General features: G+C 35.1%; 1 protein-coding gene and 1 pseudogene across 1 annotated transcript; both read right to left on the bottom strand.

Moving 5' to 3' along the window:
• Window positions 1–1,896: 1,896 nt before the first annotated feature.
• On the bottom strand, window positions 1,897–4,106 carry LOC111447125 (scarecrow-like protein 4). The gene has a single exon (XM_023086139.1). The coding sequence runs from the start codon at window positions 3,884–3,886 to the stop codon at window positions 2,066–2,068; it is 1,821 nt and encodes a 606-aa protein (XP_022941907.1). The 5' UTR covers window positions 3,887–4,106; the 3' UTR covers window positions 1,897–2,065.
• Window positions 4,107–6,735: 2,629 nt separating this feature from the next.
• LOC111447234 lies at window positions 6,736–13,311 on the bottom strand (annotated as a pseudogene).
• Window positions 13,312–20,113: the final 6,802 nt, after the last annotated feature.

The following is a 20,113-nucleotide window of genomic DNA, read 5'->3' as shown; positions in this document are numbered from 1 at the left end:
GACTTGTCTTTTTTTAAGTACATAATTTTTTAAAAGCTAAACAAAACCCTTCTACATAATTTTTAAGTTGTGATAATTACAAATATTAAAATTATCGTAAATTATGTTGAATCTAAATGTACAATAATTTTATTTTTATAGAATGTTTTGTTCCAAAAGAAATTATTAAAATTACTAATTAATTAAATCGAAACTATTTTAATGAAAACATTTATTTGTTTATATAAACTAGTAAGCTTATCAAAAGACAACGGCTTAAGCATATTTAATTAGGAGTAAATTGAAATTTAAAATTTGGTGAAAAGTAATTTATAAATTTGATCATTTAGTCTCTATAATTTTGAATATTATAATTAACCATGATAGTTTGACATATGAGGAGTAAATTTTAATTTTCTTTAAAGTAGGACAAAATTTGTAAATGTTTCATAATCCCTCCAATCTTAAAGTCCATCCAAATATTTTGGATCAATGATTTAATTGATGGGCCAAACATGACTTAGTCAAGGACGTGGTCTTATAATTATGTCTTGAATAAATATTGCCTATTCACCACATTTTTTTAAAGAAAAGTTTATTGGTAATATCTTAGTACTGTAACAAAAACAATAATTAACATATTAATGATTCAAAAATTTATACTATAAACTTCCAATTTTCAAGTTATATATAATATATACACACATATGTTGTGTTATCTTACGTTCTTGCGTAAGACATAAAGTATTCAATATTTATGTATAAATATAGTTATTACGATTAATTATTCATTTGGATATAGTTTAATTAGTTAAAACATATATCATCTTATAAGGTTAAAAGTTTGAATCCTCACTCGTATATATTGATGAACTGTTTGAATGTAAGGTAAAAATCAATTAAACTTGTAAGCTTTCCAAGTATTGTCTCGAATCATTATGGCTATAGCTTTGCTCAATAGGCTATCTCCAGGGGTAGTACAAAATAATCATGGCGTATGAACGAGTCAAAATAGTTGTCATGAGACATAGACACGAACCTACATTCACGTTAAGAGATTCGAAATTCATCATAATTAATTAAAGTCGTATCTTTGTAAATTAATTTGCTTGTCCAAGATATTTTGATGTGATTATGATTATGTCGGACGTGCAATCAATCTTTATTTATTTTTATTCTTTTTCATTTTAACAATACGTAAAGAGATAAATTGTAACTTTCGATGTTTTAATCGATAAATGATATTATAATGTTTTAACTAAAACCACTGTGCTCGGGTTAGTTGTAATTATTTTTTTCTCACTAAAGTCTTGTTTTTGCACCTTTTCTTTGATGTTATTTGCTTAAATAGAAAAAACAATAGTGCCTTATAAAAAGTCTAAAATATTATTCGTAAGTTTATGTAAAATATATTTTACCTAAATAATAATAATTATAAAAGAAATGAAAGCTATATTATAAATAAATAATAATAATAATAATAAAACTTGACAGACAAACATCACTGCGATTCACAACGCAAGAACGAAGTGGGGAGCCAATCAATGGCCATATGTACTATATTCTATTTTATTACATTAAAAAAATATACAAATTCCCATCCCTTAATATCTATAATTAAATAAATGAAAAAGAGAAAGTAAAAAAGTAAAATAGTTAATAGTTCTTGGCGCCTAGCCTAATTATTATTATTATTATTTTCTAATATGATTCATTTAGTAGTTAAAATATACATATTAAATGGGAAGGAAAATTACGAAAATAAGAAGCAAATATTTAAACCCGAAAATGGTTTTGTGAAGAGGTCGGCAATGGCGCCCACTGAATAATCCTCGTGATTGCGACAAATTATGGTTTGAAATAAAAAAAAATTATAAAGAGGCGGTGGTTTCTTTTCCAGATTTTGAACAGAAGAGCTTTTGAAAATGTGTAGCAATGGCGTCATCCATACTGCAATTTGATATTTGTTTCGCTTTCGTTTTCAGTATCATACCATACCAGTGAAAAAGACCTGGCTGATCGACACTGATTTTCACCAACAACGAAAAGAAGAAGAAGAAGAAGAAGAAAAATTATAGGCAATCGATCAACGCCAGGAAGATACAGTTAAGAGAGGTACGTCGTTCCATGCCAGAGAAAGAAATTCCGGTGCCGATTCGATCAGAGAGTAGAGAGAATTGTAATTGTAGTTCCATAGAAGTATTTTGGCCTGACTAATGGCGTAATGGCTGAGTGCTACAGGTTCGAATCCGGAGCTCTCCATCAAATTCTTCCATTCTTCTTTGTCTTCCATGCGTACTCTTCTTTTGCTTCCTGATTCTTCTTCCGTTCCAATCACGCCGGCGATTCGACGACCGATCAACAGTTTCTCTAATTGGAGCCTTTCCGGCGAGTCTCGAGGCAGGTTTGGCTCTAGCGATTCGAAAATGGCGGAGTAGTATTTCAATGCGTTTTTGAAGCGATTGTAGAATTCAGTCCGGTTCAAACTCGCCTCGTACTCGCCGAGAGTCACAATTTTAGGGCTTAGCGATTTCGCTAATCGGAGAGCATTATGAACACCAACCGGAACCTCGTCGAGGAGACCGTACAATTGAAGCATGAAATTCACCGCCAATACCTCGTCCGATTGGATGCTGAAGCTCGATTTGTTCAGATCCTCAATCGGCGTTAGAATCGGTTCGAACTCGAAATTCAGTTCCAGAAGCTTTGCGAACTCGGAGAGTCTATTGCCGGTGGCGTACAGCGACGCCGCTGGAGACTCCCCAAGCGATGGTGCAGGTATTCCGGAGATACGAACTTTGATAGGCTTTCCGGTGGCTCGCGTGGTCAAAGCTTGCAGAAGCGCCGCCCATTGAACGCCCTGAACGATTCCGAAGTCGACAATGTGTATTTTACTGGCTCTCTGTGTAGCTTCCAGAATTGCTTGGTTCGCCGTGAGATGTGCGAACTTGGAGTAAGGACAAGCGTCGTTCAGAGCTTTGTACGAGAGCAAGAAATCTTCGGAATTAGCATCGGTCTCAATTGAATCCATGAAATTGTTCCTCGCCGCCGGGGATAATCTGTTCCGAAGAGCTTCGCCGAAGTAAAACGCCACTCGCTCAATCGGATCTCCATGTTCTAGCAACGATTTACCGATCCGATCGAGAGTTTTTACGGCTCTGTCGGGCTCGGAATCACAGAGCCGCGCACAATCCAGCAAGACTTTAAGAAGCGGCGGTGGCGGGGACGGCAACACCTCTTCAGGCGCGCTCGACGAGGCTTCTACAACGTCGTTCGTCTGCAGCTTCTCCGCCGGTGGATTGGCTACTCTAGCATCCTTTATTGATGGCGGAGGAGAACTCCACGGCGGCGGCGGAACGGTACTCGTGTTGCACGAACTTTCCGGTAGAACAGCTCGGTTAAAATCAGACGGCGGAGAGCAAGCGACAACGAGTCGACTCGGAGAGCCATTAAAGAGATCCACACCAAAGAGACCATACTCGGCATAAGCATCACAACCAGACGGCAGAGTAGAGCTATCCGTCGAATCTCCACCGCCGACCAAACTATCCATCCACTCATCAGAGTCGAACTCCCCACCGCCGAAGTTAGGGAAGAACCTAAACCCAGCAGATGGATGCTCCAAATTGGGAAAATGAAAAGCCGGCTCAGCAGAATCCGCATCTCCGGCGACCTGGAAGGGGTCAGCGAAGGCAGAACCAGAAACCCCAAAGGATAAATTAGGAGAAGAAGAAGAAGAAGCCATTGTTGGAGAAGAATTGGTAGTAGTCCAAGGAAGAAGCGAAAAGGGGGTAAGCGGACAAAGCTGCTGCTGCTGTTGCTGCTGCTGCTCCTGCTGTTGTTTCTGCTTGATGACTTGTTGGGCAATTGCCATTAGATTGCCACTGTCTGCGCACATATACGCCATTAACCTGTAACAGTACAACCTTGCTCTCCCAAAACCAGAGAGAAAGGAGCGAGTTACATTACCGGAACAAGAAAGAAGAAGAAAGCAGAGAGAGAGAGATGGAAAGTGGGAAAAATTGGGGGAAACAAAAACACAAGGCAGAGAGTGTGGAACAGAAGGGAAGAACAAGTCCGTTGGAGGAGAGAGAGAATGAGAGAGAGGGAGAGAGAGAAGAGGGGGAGTTGGGCAATGGGGTTTGGAATGGCATAAATAAATTTAGGGGCAGAGCGATGGAAGTCAAGTCCGTTGAAGGAAGCAGCGGACCCCACTTTCCCCATTCAGAACAAATTTTGAAGAGGAGAGAGATTTTTAGAGTCCTTTTTGAGTCCTAAAAATTGCTTTTTTCCAAAAATCCAAAAAACTACTATTTGGGTAATTGCTCTTTATATTTCAAAATACCATTTTATCAAATAGATCTAATTTTTTTAATGGACTCAGTCTATTATTAAAAATGTGAGAGTATTAACTAATAACAATTTAAACGACTTGATTAATTATAAATTATAAATTTTAAGATTGAGATTAAGATCAGATTAACTTAAGCCATGTTTTGCTGTCATTTTTGGTATAAACCCATAGTAATATTGGTTATTTTATTGATTATTATTATTATTTGTTTGTTTTAGAAAAGAAATTTAGTTTTATTCCGAGTTCTTAGGTTCAACAAATTCACACTCAATAAAGCTAGCCAAATACCAAATACCCTCTTAAATAGTAGAACGATGGCTTTTGTAATTTTCTTTTACTCAACATGTCACATTAAATAAATAAATAAATATATATATATATATATATACATCACAAGGTGGGGTGTGAATGGAATAAATATCTTGCAGTAGAAATTTTAAAATAAGAAAAAAAGAAGGAAAAAAAAGGTCCAATCTCTCTCAAGGCAAGCTGTGTGTGCGGCTGGGTTACGTGGCAGTGATGCGACGGTGGGCCCTGATTGGCCCGATATGACAACACCAACTCATGAACGTCCACATTCCGCTTTTTTTTCTTTTTTTCTTTTATTTAATCAAACATCTATTATTATTTTTCATCTCTCTCGGTGGGGTCCGTGACGATGACCTAAGCCCATGGGCCCACTTCTTAGCCTCATGAACGACACGTCGAATTAGGGCGAAATGGTGTCTGCTTCTTCTTTGATGTCGACCTTATGTTTATATTACAACACCACGCTCTCTACTACCTCTGCCAGAGCCAACAAGCAAAAAAACCCTAATAAACAAAAATCTCTTCTCTTTCCATACTCGTTTTATTTTATTTTTTCTTTTCGATTGAGAAGAGGATACTTTATGGACGGCAAGTGGGCCTAATGGGCCGGGGAATGGGCCCGGAAAAGATGGGAAAAGGGGCAATTAGGGTGGGGCCGATAGGAGTGATCTTCGACCAACTGAAATGGGACAGCTCGAAAAAGCAACGGTGAAGGGCACTCCCCACAGTCGCACTTTGACAAGGGACCCCTAATTCCACGTTGGCAAACTAGACCATTTCAATTTCCATTTCCTTTCCATTCCTAGTGGGGTTCCCACTCACTCTCACTCGAGTCAACTCACAAATACCTCTTCCTATTTCTCGATTCGACGTTAATAAAATTGAGCTTTAAAAATCGTTTTTAGTCACGCGCTCAAACTTTTACTCTATATTATTATTTTTCTAAAATTACAACTATACCATTAAAATTCGATACAACTCTACATTATATAAATTATCTACTTGAATTATACTAAGTTGACAAAAGTAGTATGTCATGATTTAATTGCAGGATTACTAATATTGAAAGTGGGCCGAATTGGCAAGGGTTGAAAGTAGTTTATGGAAATATTATTTTCCTTAATTTCCGTAACACCCTTGTGTTGGGTGCTATAATTTGCCTGTCCAAATTGGGGTCTCCTCCACTTAGTGCAACACACTATATGTAAGCCAATGCTCAAGAAATCCGAATAAAGAAAAAAAAGGGGTCCAATTGCTTGTAATAATAGAGTTTGGAGGGATGGGGTTCCCATCAGAGCCTTATAATTAATTGATTTAATGAATAAATCAATAATATTAGAAAGATTGGTAAAAATGTATTAGGGAAATTTAAAATGTAAAAACGGCAGAAAAAAGGGAAAGAGATTAGACAAGAAATCAAAGCAAATCAATTCAAAGACGACCCTTCCTTTTTTATTAAATTTAGGAAGACCCCACTTTCGAACCTTATCTAAACAACCTTTCCCTCTATTTTCTTTTCACATTCACTACCTTTCTCTTTTTCTTTTTTTTTTTTTACTCTTAATGTTCTTCTTTTTACTACTATTCGGTTTCACGCGTCGGGGTCGATTTGATTTTTGTTTTACAGAACATATATATATATATATATATATATATATATATATATATATATATATATATATATATGTCCGAGTTCAACATTTAGATCTATGTTGATTAATACAATTTAATAGATTATTTGTCAATTCAACTTCAATCTATTCGATTGATCATTCATTAATTCAATCAATTTACACCTAGCCTCTATATATAAACAAATTATCTTTAATTTTTCCCCTATGGCCTACTGATATATATATCTTTTTTCTGGCCAGAAATTGAACCAAACCAAAGCACACAAAACATAAGACAATGTATAGACTGTGAGAAGTATAAGACCAACAATTTATTTCATGAAAAAAAAAATCATCCACAGAAATTAAAAGATAATTATAGCCAATTGGGGAATCCCATAATCTATAACAATATAAATTTTTTTTGGCAATGGTTATGTGACATAAAGCAGTCGATGTGTGGTAAATAATATCTACAACTCATGTCAATGAATGATTGAGATTGAATTATAAGCATTAATGTTGTAGGATTGGTATTTCATGTCAAATCTGAAATGGAAATGCTACAGAAGAAGCAACTACTTTGTTGGAATTTAGTACTAAAATATAAAGCCAAAGTGGGAGAAACTGTCACTACAGAAGATCAAATACACACCACTCAAGTTTTTCCCCCCCTCCTAGATGCATCAATTCAATCAAATGAAAAAATTTCTCATCATTGTAGCGGAAGAAAAAGATGATATACAGACTCCCCAACTTGGCAGATATGATAAATCCAACTTTAATCAGAAACAGTGGTTTTGGTGTGGTTGGGGCACATGTGACTACGACTAATGACTCGGATCGATTGATACTTCCAAACCAACTAAGATCTCATTCGTATATTTGTAACTAGGCAGTTGCCAATTATGAAATAGTTCATAGAAAAAAAGAAATTACTAGAGACGGAAAAGTTACCTCAAGCAATTTATTGAGTAAAAAACCGTGACATCTCCTACTTGAATGATTCATACTTGTAGCTTATAAACGTCCATCCCCTTTCAAATCGGTAATATCATGTGGTAGGCCATGCCAATGAAAAAGGCAGAAAACTATAAAGACAAGGCATATTTTGCATGTGGATTGAATTTATGCACGAGCTTGATGACATGATTTACTTGTAAAAATAAAAACGATCTGCTTAAAGTTGCAGTGTTCTTTCATCTATTATTGTAAATAAACTACCAGAGTCTTTGATGATCAGTATAGACGGGCCTGAGGAGGGAATGATTCGACCTCATCATCCAATGCGTTCATGTGCACTGGCCTATAGTCCAGTCTGACCTTCTCATTCTATCTGCAAAATCAACCACATTATAAAAAATACAGAAGATGTTAATTGATTGAAGTCATAGGCGCACTAGTAAGTTGTTGAGATTGATTTCGGTTAATCTAGTTGAGCTAGGGGGCGATGATGGACCGAGAGCCCAAAGACGTGAAAAGGTGACAGACTAAGAATAAGAAGCGTCTTATTAATTAAAAACAGGACAATCTTGTTCTTTTACAGTGTCAGACACGAGAGTTACTCCAACGTGTGCTTCATCCAGTTCTCATCATCCCTTTTCTGCATAAGCAGTGTATAACAAAGTTACAGAAATAAAGTTGGAGGTAAGTGTTACTATCAATAGAAGAAAAAAAAACTAACTGTGAAATCTTCACGAGCATGTGCTCCTCTGCTCTCTTTCCTGGCTTCCGCAGAGTGCATGGTAATGCAGGCATTTATCAAAAGATTTTCCAATTCAATTGTATCTATGGAATCAGAGTTCATGTACTACGAATAAAGATCTTAAATCAATCCTTGAAAGAATTCAGTACATAAAACTTTATAATTATAATAACATTTAAAACAAACAGACAAAGAAAAGATAGAGAAACACCACGATCCTATTACCATATTAAAGTCCTGTCCTTGACCTTCACATCATGGATACTCTCCCATGCCTTGTCAATTAATTTGCACCCTAAAGAAGCAGAAGACAATAAAAGAGGTGGAAAAAAAGAATTGAGGCAGAGTTGCAGATAGATTAGAAGTTTTAATCTAAGTCTCTTTTCAGTTTGGCTAATACCTTCTTCCAAGGTCTCCAGTGTTCGGAAAACAGCAGCAGCAGCATTGTTTTGCATAATTCGTTGCATGTTTAACCGAATCTTCGAGGTGGGCAGTGAACCATTTGAGTTCCTTAGTTTGTCTAGCCATGCAATTGTCTTCTCACCAGCATCTTTTTCCAACGGATTTTGCCTTGCGCCTGCAAATTGCCCAGATAGAATTTTTTGACGTAACTGAATTTTTCTTATAATTATTGGTTGGATTGGGTTGTGGGTTCATCCTTCCTTTTTCGAGTTAAAAATTAAGCATCTTGCCTGGACTACTGATCTCTGCTACCCTATTTGCACCAGCTCGTCCAAAGACAACAATGTCCAAAAGCGAATTTGCACCAAGCCTATTAGCACCATGAACTGAAGCACAAAAAATTTGCACCAAGCCTATTAGCATCTGGATCATTGCCCTTGATTGTAACTACCTGACAAACAAAAAATTTACACATGAAGATAGCAAGAAGAGAAAAGATGAGACATTCCGAATTCTACAGACACAAAAAATTTATACATTTTCATTTTTGATGAAAAACCATACTTTCATTGAGGAAGAAAATTGAAAAAAATGAAATATAATTGGATTGCATTTTCATGCATACCTGTCCACGATAATTCGTGGGAATTCCACCCATATTGTAATGCACTGTAGATAAGACAGGAATGGGCTCTTTGGTAACATCAACGCCAGCAAATATGGCAGCAGTTTCTGAGATACCCGTCTCTCCTTCAGTACTTCTGGGGGCAAGTGATTTAGTGAAGATAGATGTGGTCCTTCAATGGTCCTGTTAAGAGCTATCAATTATGTAACCAAAGAAAGATATTAAATAAGGAAAAAAGTAAAAATCAATATATATTTCTCCAGAATAGTTTTATTTTGTTCCTGATGTCCTGCATCAATTTGACCGTGCCTTATCAGCTGAGAGATAGCACATGTACATGGATGCATTTATTTGATTCTAGATGAGATAAAAGCTTCATACCTATGCCACGACCCTCTCGAATTTCCATAGTCATGGATCTTGAGACAACGTCCCTTGATGCAAGATCCTTCGCTGTTGGAGCATATCGTTCCATAAAGCACTCACCTTCACTGTTCCTAAGAATGCCACCTTCACCACGAGATCCTAATTTATACAGAACAAAAGAATTGCATTTAAGTTAGAGTTAAGTCCACGAAGAGTGAGAAGAAAACAAACCAATAAAAGAATAGATACAAAATTATGGTGCAGACCTTTAGTAATAAGGCACCCAGCACCATATATTCCCGTTGGATGAAACTGCACAAACTCCAAGTCCTGCGCAAGCAAAGGAAAGAAAAGTAGCAAAAAAAAAAAAAAAGGCGAAGGAAATTATCCATAACTATAAAAGAAAAATGAACCTCAAGCGGAAGCCCGGCACGTGCAACCATTGCATTTCCATCTCCAGTGCATGTATGAGCAGAGGTTGGAGAGAAATATGCTCTGCCATAACCCTGTAAAATGCATATAGAGAGAGCTTTATATTTACATAATTTATCAGTTCACATGAATCTGATAATAATCATCATGGCATTCAGTACCCCAGTAGCCAAAATTGTTGATGCAGCTCGGAACCGATGTAGTGTACTGTCCTCCATATTTAATGCTATCACCCCCTGGCAGCTACCTGGAATGCAAATATCACAGTAATAACCTATCTAAGAATAATTTAAAATGGATCTGATACTTAGAGGAGCCTATGAACCAGATGAGATGGGAATTCAGAGTGCATCAAAACCCATTAACCTATTGAAAAGATCGTACAAAACAACCATCGAGAACTCATTCAATTAAAAGACTCCTACAGGAAAAAAATGTAGAAAGAAGCATCAACTATAAGAGTTACGATTAATCTTCCAAACCCAAAAGCACGAGTATTTAGTACTCCAACCATCAAACATGAGTGGAAAGGTTGTGTGTAAGATTCAAGAAAGGTGGAGTTTTTTTACCATCACTATTCATTAATAGATCCAACGCAAAATATTCCACAAAAATTTGTGTGTTATGCTTCATAGCCTGGCCATAGAGAGTATACAATAAAGCATTCCCCGTTCGATCAGCAGCACATGCACAACGACATGCCTGTCCACCTATAAAGACGACAATGTAGACACGAGAACCTCATAGTTAAAGGGAAGACCAACATGGCATTGGGAACACATAATATATGTTGTTACCCTTTCCAAAATCAAGGCTCTGACCACCGAATGCACGTTAGTATATTTTTCCGTCTTCAGTACGAGAAAATGGGAGTCCATAGTTCTCAAGCTCAATGACTGCTTTCGGAGCTTCTCTAGACATGTATTGAATGGCATCCTGATCACCTATAGAACATGAAACCCAAACAGATACAGGATTTTATTATACAAATATTGACAGTATAAATTCTATAAAGAATAGATCTGTTTTGCACACCTGCAAAGTTCTAAATCATTTTGGATCAGAAAATGTATAAAACTTATGCACATATAAATGCACCATATATACAATCTTCTTACTAACTTTGTATTGCCAAAGTACGCGCCACAAGCATTTATGATTTGTTTTCTAGTGCTTCTTTCTAATGACAAGATTTTCAATTTATCCAAAGTTCTAAACGTATTCCTAACCAATCACTCCCCTTGACAGTGTCGTACATGTGTCGTATTCCTAACCAATCACTCCCCTTGACAGTGTCGTACATGTGCCACCTCCAATCATCCTCAGTCATGTTTCCCAGTGCAGCATTTATACCTCCCTATAAACAAATTGAGTTTCACATCAAGTAACATATTCAAGTCAAAATCTAATTCAAATTATGACTGAATAAAGTAAGCAACACGTGAATATTATTGGTACACCGAAATGTAATGGAAAGGAAAAAAAAAAAATGAAGAAAATGAAGAAAAAGAAAAAAATAGTGGCCAATGTTGATCATGTGGACAGGTATATATCCAGTTTATGAAAGCACATGCACTGTGTAAAAAAATTTTGCTTGCTCTTATAATATATACTTGTGCTTGATTTGATGATGTACACGAAAGATTCTAAAAGCACCCTTGGTGGTGAATAAAGTAAAAAACCTGAACACCAAGCATCACCTCCTTTATCAATGAGATCAGTAAAGAGGGATCTAAGTGTGAAGCAACCGAAAGTTCGAAGACAACATATTCATTAGCAAGCAAATTTGATATAGAATCCATTACTTATTCCTCGCTTCTGAGATTGAAGACTATCTACACAGACCAACGGGAGTCCTTCTGGCATGTTTTGTCCTCACTCATATGCATCCTAGAAAAATTACCAAGAGATCACCCAATATAGAATTACTCCAAGCAAAACATGTTTAACTATGAAGTTCTTGTAATTGAACCATCGAAAAGGAAGGTACACCTTGTTGGTATAGTTAGTGACCTTCAAAACCTTTTTTAGTCATCCTATCTTCAGAATCGTTCTCATTCAGATGTGGTCTCGATTCATTCATGTACCCCTCCTTTACTCAGGTGTCACACTTGTTGAAGGGGGAATAGAAAGAACTTTTTATCACTTCTTCAATCATGAAGGATAGTTGCAAAGGAGGAGATCCATCCGTGGTACCACAATTATTGTGTTGAGAACTCCAAAGAAACTTGTCAACTTCATTGAGTTCAGTTTCTTGTACAATGACAGTATTCGGGTTGGCTTAGAGAATGAGCCTTCGACTAAATATTGTTTCTACAAGGTTTCTTGTCCTCTTACAAGCCAACAGAGGAAGATCATAAAGCTTCGATTATCCCCTCTACTTCCCCTCTTGGTGTATGAATGGAGACAATGCAAAGGTCCATGGCCCTCAGCCAAGTCTCTATATTCTACTTAGTTGGAGAGGAGGGGTTCAGATGTAGGGAGGGACTGTAAGGCTGGCTTGTCACCCAAACCAAGATGCCAAACCGGAAGATGAGAGAAAGTAAAATCTTGTTGGTTAATAATAGCATAGTTGGGCATCATCAATGATATTGGAGGAATCAGGGCTTGGGTTGGAGTTTTGGACATCAGCAAGAGAAGCAATCACCTAAAATGTAGCAGCCGAACTTCGATGTCGAAGTTTTTGTATTTTCCTGTAGTGAAAACCAAAAAAAATCGACATGTAGCGGGGCACCAGAGTCTTAAAACCACCCAAGTCAGCAATACGAAGATTAAACCTGAGTTTGCAACAAAAAAAAAAACAGAATATTTTCCCAGATGGTAAGTAATAGCTGGTGATAGACATAACGGACAGGATTACAATAAGTGGGAAATCCCCGTACCTGAGCGGCAACCGTGTGAGAACGAGTTGGGAAAAGCTTAGTAATGCAAGCAGTATTAAATCCATGCTCTGACAGTCCTATAGCAGATCGAAGCCCTGCACCACCCGCTCCTACCATAACCGCATCGTATGTGTGATCAACCACAGTGTATGAGGAGCGACCTGCCGCCTGCCATGAGACAGAGAATATATAATTTAGTATTTAATAAATCCTATAAACAGTCATCATCTTCATGAGAAGTTTTACAACAATACCGCAGCCGTAGGAAATAAATTTGAAACAGCTAGCTACAATTAGCATTATCAATGATCCAATACTAAACATAATTAAGACAGCTCGTATTCAGCAGTAAAGACATAAGATGAAAACTCACACCGAATCGACGGAGAAGAATCTAGAAACGTGAGATCTGAGGTGATCATTGGGGGACGATTTCCTGAAAAACGAAGAGGAAGAAGCGCGAAGGCCACGAGAAACACATCGCCACATCTTGCTTCAGCACTTCTGTTCAATCCTTAGCAATCGGGTGTGCGAATAAGATGGAAGAAAGACAGCGGTTCCGCCCCAGTTAAAGCTCGCCGGAAGGCGGAAATGGGGGGTTTGTTTTTCCCGGGAAACGAGTCTCAAACTCTGGTGAAGGCGAATGTAAGCCGAAATTAATTAATAATTTATTTGAATATTCCGATGTTAGTGTTTTACACTGTCTGTTGTCGATAATGTTATTGAGTCGATAAATATTAGGTAAATATATAACCATAAAAACTAAAATAATTATTTATAAGATATTGAAAATTAATAAATGTTTGTTTTTAATACGACATGCTAAGAGTTCGGAAAATAAAAATGGACTAAAGTTAAGCGAGGCTTAGTGATCAATAAAGATCACTTGGTTAAGATATAAGACTTCTACCATAGGTGGAATGGGCCTAATACAGAAATGGGCTTTTACAAGAAATAAATGAGCCGTAGACTTTGGGCCGCCTCTTCAAGGCTCATGGCCCAAAAAGGTGACCCACATGGATCATGCACTCATCTCTGCTTTCTATCCCTATGGCTTCTTCATCTTCTTGCCCACCACCACCCCATGGAGCTGTTCTTTATTTTCAAACGATTCCCCCACAACCAGGATCCCATCGCGTCCTAAGACCGCGATCGTTGGTTCATCATTGACAAAAACTAACTGAACCGATGCTCGATCAATCGATTTGTATGAACAACTTAAAGTTATTGTTTTCCACACATAATAGAAGTCGTTAAGTTCGTCTCGAGAGTGTTGATTTGTTCTCGACTTAGAGTTATTTGAATTAATTTTTATAAAATAAAATGAATGGTGAAATTATCCCCTCATACAATTAATAAAAAGGCATGTAATCATGATTTGATAAATAAAAGACCGAAATATTTGGGAAATGCATGTTTGAGTTCCCACTAATCAAGTATTTAATTATTGTAATTAAGCAAAACACAGTGTGTTAAATGCTGGGGTTTGGAAATGGGGTCCCTTTGTTTCATTAATTTCTTATACTCTCGCCGAAAGCAAACACTTTCTTCCCCACCATTATACACATAAACGCTCTTAAAAGTTTCTTTATTTATTCTCTTAAAATATATTTATGATTTTTTTTTTTTAAGAAAACGAGTTAGATATTTAATATAATATATAGTATGACATTTAAATTGAGTTAATTGACTATCTTAAAGCTCAAGTTGTAAACTATTTAACAAATCTCTACGTTTTTAGTTGATGATCGAAGGAATTGATGTTTTAACAAGAATTGGATAATTGGATGGTTGAAGTTGAATATAAGACCAATCTATGATTAATTGATAAGAGCATTTATTAGGAACAATTATTAAAAGCATTAAAATCTTTCAAAAAAAAAAAATCATGATAACAAAATAAATTGAAAAATTAATTTGTAGTAAAGTAACAATTTTATATTGCTTTGAATGATGATCGAAAATGACCCAACATAATTATAAAAAATAAAAAATAAAAAAGTTGAAATCAATTTTGTTTTATTCTATTATGATCCCAAACTTTGGAATATTTTTTAAAATATATATTCGTATTTTCATGACTTTTTAATTCATCTAGATACATTTTTCTATCAACCAATAAATATCCACGTGAACAACTATTATTTCTTTTGAATTTCTAATAATAACTAAGCTTTATCTTTTCAAAATTGTGTTGGTTTCTTTCCAATTTCCAATTTTTTACTATCATTATCATTTTCCCATTGGTAAAAGATTAGACCATAAATTATTTAATTTTTATTTATAAATTCGTTAGTTAAAAAATGAATATTATAATAAATTAGATCATACGAAACCCAAACGCAACCCAATTTTAATTTTGAAAGAAAAAATCATTTTATGATTGGAACAAGACGTAATTATCAAGTCCAAATAATTCGAAAATTTTATGTTGTTGGTACGAGCATAGTTGTAAGTCTATAATAAAGTAAACAAGGTTTGTTTTGTCCGAGTAATCCACTGGGTTTGCAATTATAAAACCGATATACAAAGTAGAAGAAGACAAAGAAGAAAGATGGTAGAGAATTCAAATAAAAGGCTTAATTAATCAAGAGAGTGATAGAGAGAGGGAGAAAAAAAAGGAATATTGCAAATAATACAGAAACACGTCTGGAGATTGGGTTTTGGAAGCAACACAACAGCATCGACGAATTTAAACACAAAAGACAAAGGGAGGGGAGTTGAATTAATTACCAACCCCGTGTATTGTTCGACATTTGTTTGAATTTGAACTATGTAACACACGTCCAAGTGCTTCCAATTTAAGAACCAATTAAAACTAATGCCTCTTACCCCTTTAGTTTATATTCAGATTAGTGGGCCTCCCCTTACCCCCTTTAGTCTATATTTAGATAAGTGGGTCTCTCATTGCATTCCCACCGTTATCTATCTTATTGCTAGGACTGCAAAATAAGTTACACATTCAAGGTAGATGAACCCCACCACCCTGAGAAAGAAAATACATGACTTCTTGGATGTATAATAAGAGAGAATACAATAACTCTCTCCCATAAACAATATTTATTATTTATGACTATTTACCCTCTATGTCATTTACCCGATATAGTTTTAGCACCAAACTCCATAACATAACAATGATTTGACCCGTATATAACTTTTTCGACTTTTTGATTTTGATCCACCTTTTGATTTACTAATTCTCTTTCGATCAACACGGAAAGTATTGCCTGATAAAACTACTTCGCTGAGAACTACATCTCGCATTTCATCAAACTTCAGTTTTTTAGATCCTTGGGAACGGCTTATCGCAGTAACAACAGTATCCCACAACTCGGGTAAAGATGACATCAAAATCAATGTTTTAATTTCATCTTCGAAATTAATGTCCATCGAACTCGGTTGACTTACAATCATATTGACATGACCTATAACAAATCCACCTTCAAACATTTGTAGATTGAGCAATCTCCACATCAAGTATACCTTGTTCATAGTCGACGTTTTTTCGTACATATTTGTTAATACCTTCAACAGATCTGACGTTGTCTTCTCATTAATGATATTGAATGCCATATTTCTGGATAGCGTCAATCGAATCAACCCTAAGACTTGTAGATCCTTGAACTTCCTGCTTTGTGGTCATGGTATCTGGCTTCACTCCCGATAGAAGTTCGTGAACATCTTTTTGATACAGCTAATCTTCAGTCTGCATCTTTCAGAAATCGAAATTGGTGATTCTCACCTACCTCTTATACCAGTTATTAGTATCACACACACTCGATTTAGATGAACACGAGTAATAGGGTAGAGAAAATGCAAAGAAAATATTGGCTAAAGATTAATGACTTCCAACCCGGAGATTATAAAGAATACAGAAACTACATTCATAAAAGCAGGTTACACTACATAGTTACTATATATAACCGTTCCCTAACTGTTTATGACCATTTATTTTATAATTTGTGTTTTAATATATATAGTTTTATTGTATATAAACTAAGTTAGGAATAATACTCCCGTCTCATTCCATTTTACATTAATTTCCTCTTCAAGTGGTCAAAGATTGGGACAGACAGCAATAAAGACAGAGGGAAGCCGGAATTGTTTGGAAGGTAAAGGAATGGCCACGCGTGAGCAATGATTGTGATTTGTAGAGTGTGGTCTTCGTTTAAGCATTTTGTCGAACAGGTTGTGGTCACTGGGCAACCCCGAGAACCTCGACGGAAAGCGAAGCAAAGCAGAGTAAAGGACAAGGCTGGTTTTTGTTGACGACGAAAAAAAAAGGAACGCTCGTGCGGTGAAAGGTGTCGGGATTTTAGGGCTTTGTGTTGTTTTAACTTTTATGAAAAGATGCGCCATACGGCTGCTGATGATGCAGGAGGTCGAAGACGACTCGCAGGCAGGGCAGTCAGGGCGCTGCTGGTCTTGCTCTTGCTCTTGCTCTTCTTTTTCTTGTTTTTATGTTTTCTTCCAATTCGAAGCTTCTATTACGTGTGAATGTCACGGGTTCCACTTCATGGGTTACATTTAGGAACTAACTAGGCCTAAATAAAATTAAAATATTTTCATTTATTAATAATTATTGAATTTAGTAATCCTACAATGTTTATGTATTGTCACCTAATATCAATCTTATTTTAAAATTTTTGTTTTCAGGTGTCTTATAGACTTCTAGATTAATTAAACAAGGATAATTACATATTATTATTAATAATAATAATTAGAATAATAGCACAAATTAACCAATTATTTCTTATAAAGATAGTACAATAATGGAATCAATTAATTGGAACCCAACAAAAACAAAAGGGTTGATTTTATTTTAACACAATTTATTTTCTCTCGGTCAAATTACTGTAAACCTCAAATCACATGGAAAAGATAAATAAAAATCCATTTAAATCTCATTTAGTAAAGGTATTTTAAGAAATATACATTTTGGTTGATTAAATTTTAAAATAATGTTTTAGTCTCTCTACAATAATGATAATTTTAAAATTTTCAACTTTCCAATGCAAATTACTTCAGAGTAAAATATAGGTTTAAATTTTTACTCTAATATGTATCTTCTTTTATATGCATCATTACCACCAAACTACAGATGAAGATAATTTAAAAAAAAAAAAAAAAAAAGAAAAGAAAAGAAAAGATCATAGGTTATTTTTGTGAAGACAAGACAACCGAAAAGGTAATTTTGCAATCAAATAAAAGCAAAAGTTGAAAAATCCACCAGATTTTCTCTGTCTCAGTTAAAGATAAGTGATGGTTTATTTGACAGTTGTGAGAAATAATTTATTTTCGTCTTCTTTCTTTTTAAAATGTAATATTTTAATTTCCAATTTTTTTTTATATAAATAAAATCTCTGTTTTCTCTTTTAATAACACTAATGATTAATTGAATATGTTGTATAATAATATTTAAATAATAAATTTAGCTGTAATACGTTAAACATTGAAATGATTTTCTTCTATATTTATGAATTTCAGTAAAATGAAAAATTAGACAAAATTAATACTTCTTCCATGATAAGATATATTGTGTGAGAAGTAGGCAGGAGAACTTCGGACATACATGTGGCCAATTCGAATTTCGAATCTTGATAAATAGTATACGATATCAAAGTGTATAAATGAAATGAGATTAATAAAAATAAAATAACTAGAAAGAATAGAGGAGAGGGAGATTTAGGAGGGGAAAGGAGTCTTATCAAATGGGGCTGTAAAGGGATTGTACCATAGCAGACCAAAAGGCATAGTGGTTGGTTCGTTAGGTTGGGTTGCCCATTCATTGCCCCACACTTAAATTCTCCTCTCTCTCTCTCTCTCTCTATGTATATTATTATTTTTTTTTACCAGGACACAGTCATAAAAAATAAGCATTAATGTTGTATTTTTGGAAAAAGAAAAAGGAAAAAAGGAAACAAAGGAAGGCCACAGCACACGTGTGGGTAAGGAATGTGGCGCTATCCCCCACGCCGAGTACTCCCTCTGCACCCGCACGGGCGCCTCCCCTTTCTCCTTCACTCCTTTTTGCCTTTGCCCCCCCTTTCTCAATCCACATTTTTATTTTCTTAAAAAGCTTTCCTTCTTTTATATCTTTTTTTGTTCCACTACTTTTCCCATCCACCTCCACCGACGTTTTATTTCCTTCTTTCATATCATATTATAAATAAATCAAAACTTTATATTATAATTAAGCGTGTTTAATTTTTGTATAACAAAAGAGTTTCAAGGACACTAAAATTTGGAAAGAAGTGAAAGTTTGAATAGTAAAAAATACACAAAAACCATCATTCCGTACTACATGGTAAAAAGGGTAAAAAAAAAAAAGAGAGAGAGAGAGAGAGAAAAGCAAACAATAAGTGGGAGGCCAAGTTTACACGCGACCGGTAATGATGCACGCACGTGGACATGAAATGAATGTCCAAAAGGCTTCATTTCTGTGACGCATTTAATCAAACAGTTTGTATCGGCGGAACTTAACTGATGAACCACTTTATCGACCGTCCATGGACTGCCCGTGGCCGTGGCCGCACCCTCACCACTCTTATGATCAACCCCTTTAAATATTATTTCCTCTAAATTAATAATTCTTATTTTATTTATTTTTTATCATCTTTAATTCTTTTTTCTATTTATCAACTATAATTCTAAACATTTTATATTTTGTCTTTAATTTTTCCTCTAATTCATTTTAGTCTTACTTTTAAAATATCTATTTTCATCCGAAAACTTTATCTCAATCAAACTAAAATATTTATTTTAGTCCTTGCAGGTATAAAAAGAAATCATTTGGTCCCTATTTACAAAATTTAAGCATACATTTTACACCCGATAAAAGCACCTTAATACAATTTTATGACTAAATTATAAGACATTTAATTTTAAAAAAAATGAGGAGATTAAAATAAAATTTAAGCGAAAACTATAAATGTATTATTATTATTTTAAAATGATGCTTACATGATAAATAAATAATAAATTGAAAGAGTTTTTAAAGTTTGTGTATTAAAAAAATATTATTTATTGAGACAAAATTAATGTATAAATTAAAAGGTAAATATGGAAAGCGATAAAAGAAAAGGCAATGGAAGTGGGTAATTATTAGATTGCTTGGTCCATTGAAGCACTGTTGCCATTACTGTTGGCTTCAATCATTATTGTTCTTTGTTTATTTTAATTATTATTTTTTAATTTTACAGATTATTTTGTTTATTTTTGTTAAATACTTAAACCAATTCCGATCCCAACTGTACAGGTTGGTCCGAAGGAGAGAGAAAAAAGAAGGTAGGGTTTTAAGGGTAATATATGTTTTATTTTAGTCCAAAAAGGTTTTAATATAATATATAATAAATTATAAGGGTGGTACCTACGTCTTCACGTTTGTGTTAATTAAATGGTAACTTTATAAAGTGTTCAAAGAAGTTTTTTTTTTTTTTTTTTTTA

Source organism: Cucurbita moschata, unplaced genomic scaffold, assembly GCF_002738365.1.
Source record: "Cucurbita moschata cultivar Rifu unplaced genomic scaffold, Cmos_1.0 Cmo_Scf00009, whole genome shotgun sequence".
Taxonomy (NCBI): domain Eukaryota; kingdom Viridiplantae; phylum Streptophyta; class Magnoliopsida; order Cucurbitales; family Cucurbitaceae; genus Cucurbita; species Cucurbita moschata.
The sequence above is the reverse complement of the archived record's forward strand: the minus strand, read 5'-3'. Positions and strand labels throughout refer to the sequence as shown.

Bases quoted from the DNA above. Each gene is read 5' to 3' on its own strand.
- LOC111447125 (XM_023086139.1), bottom strand. From the start codon at position 3,886: ATGGCGTATATGTGCGCAGACAGTGGCAATCTAATGGCAATTGCCCAA.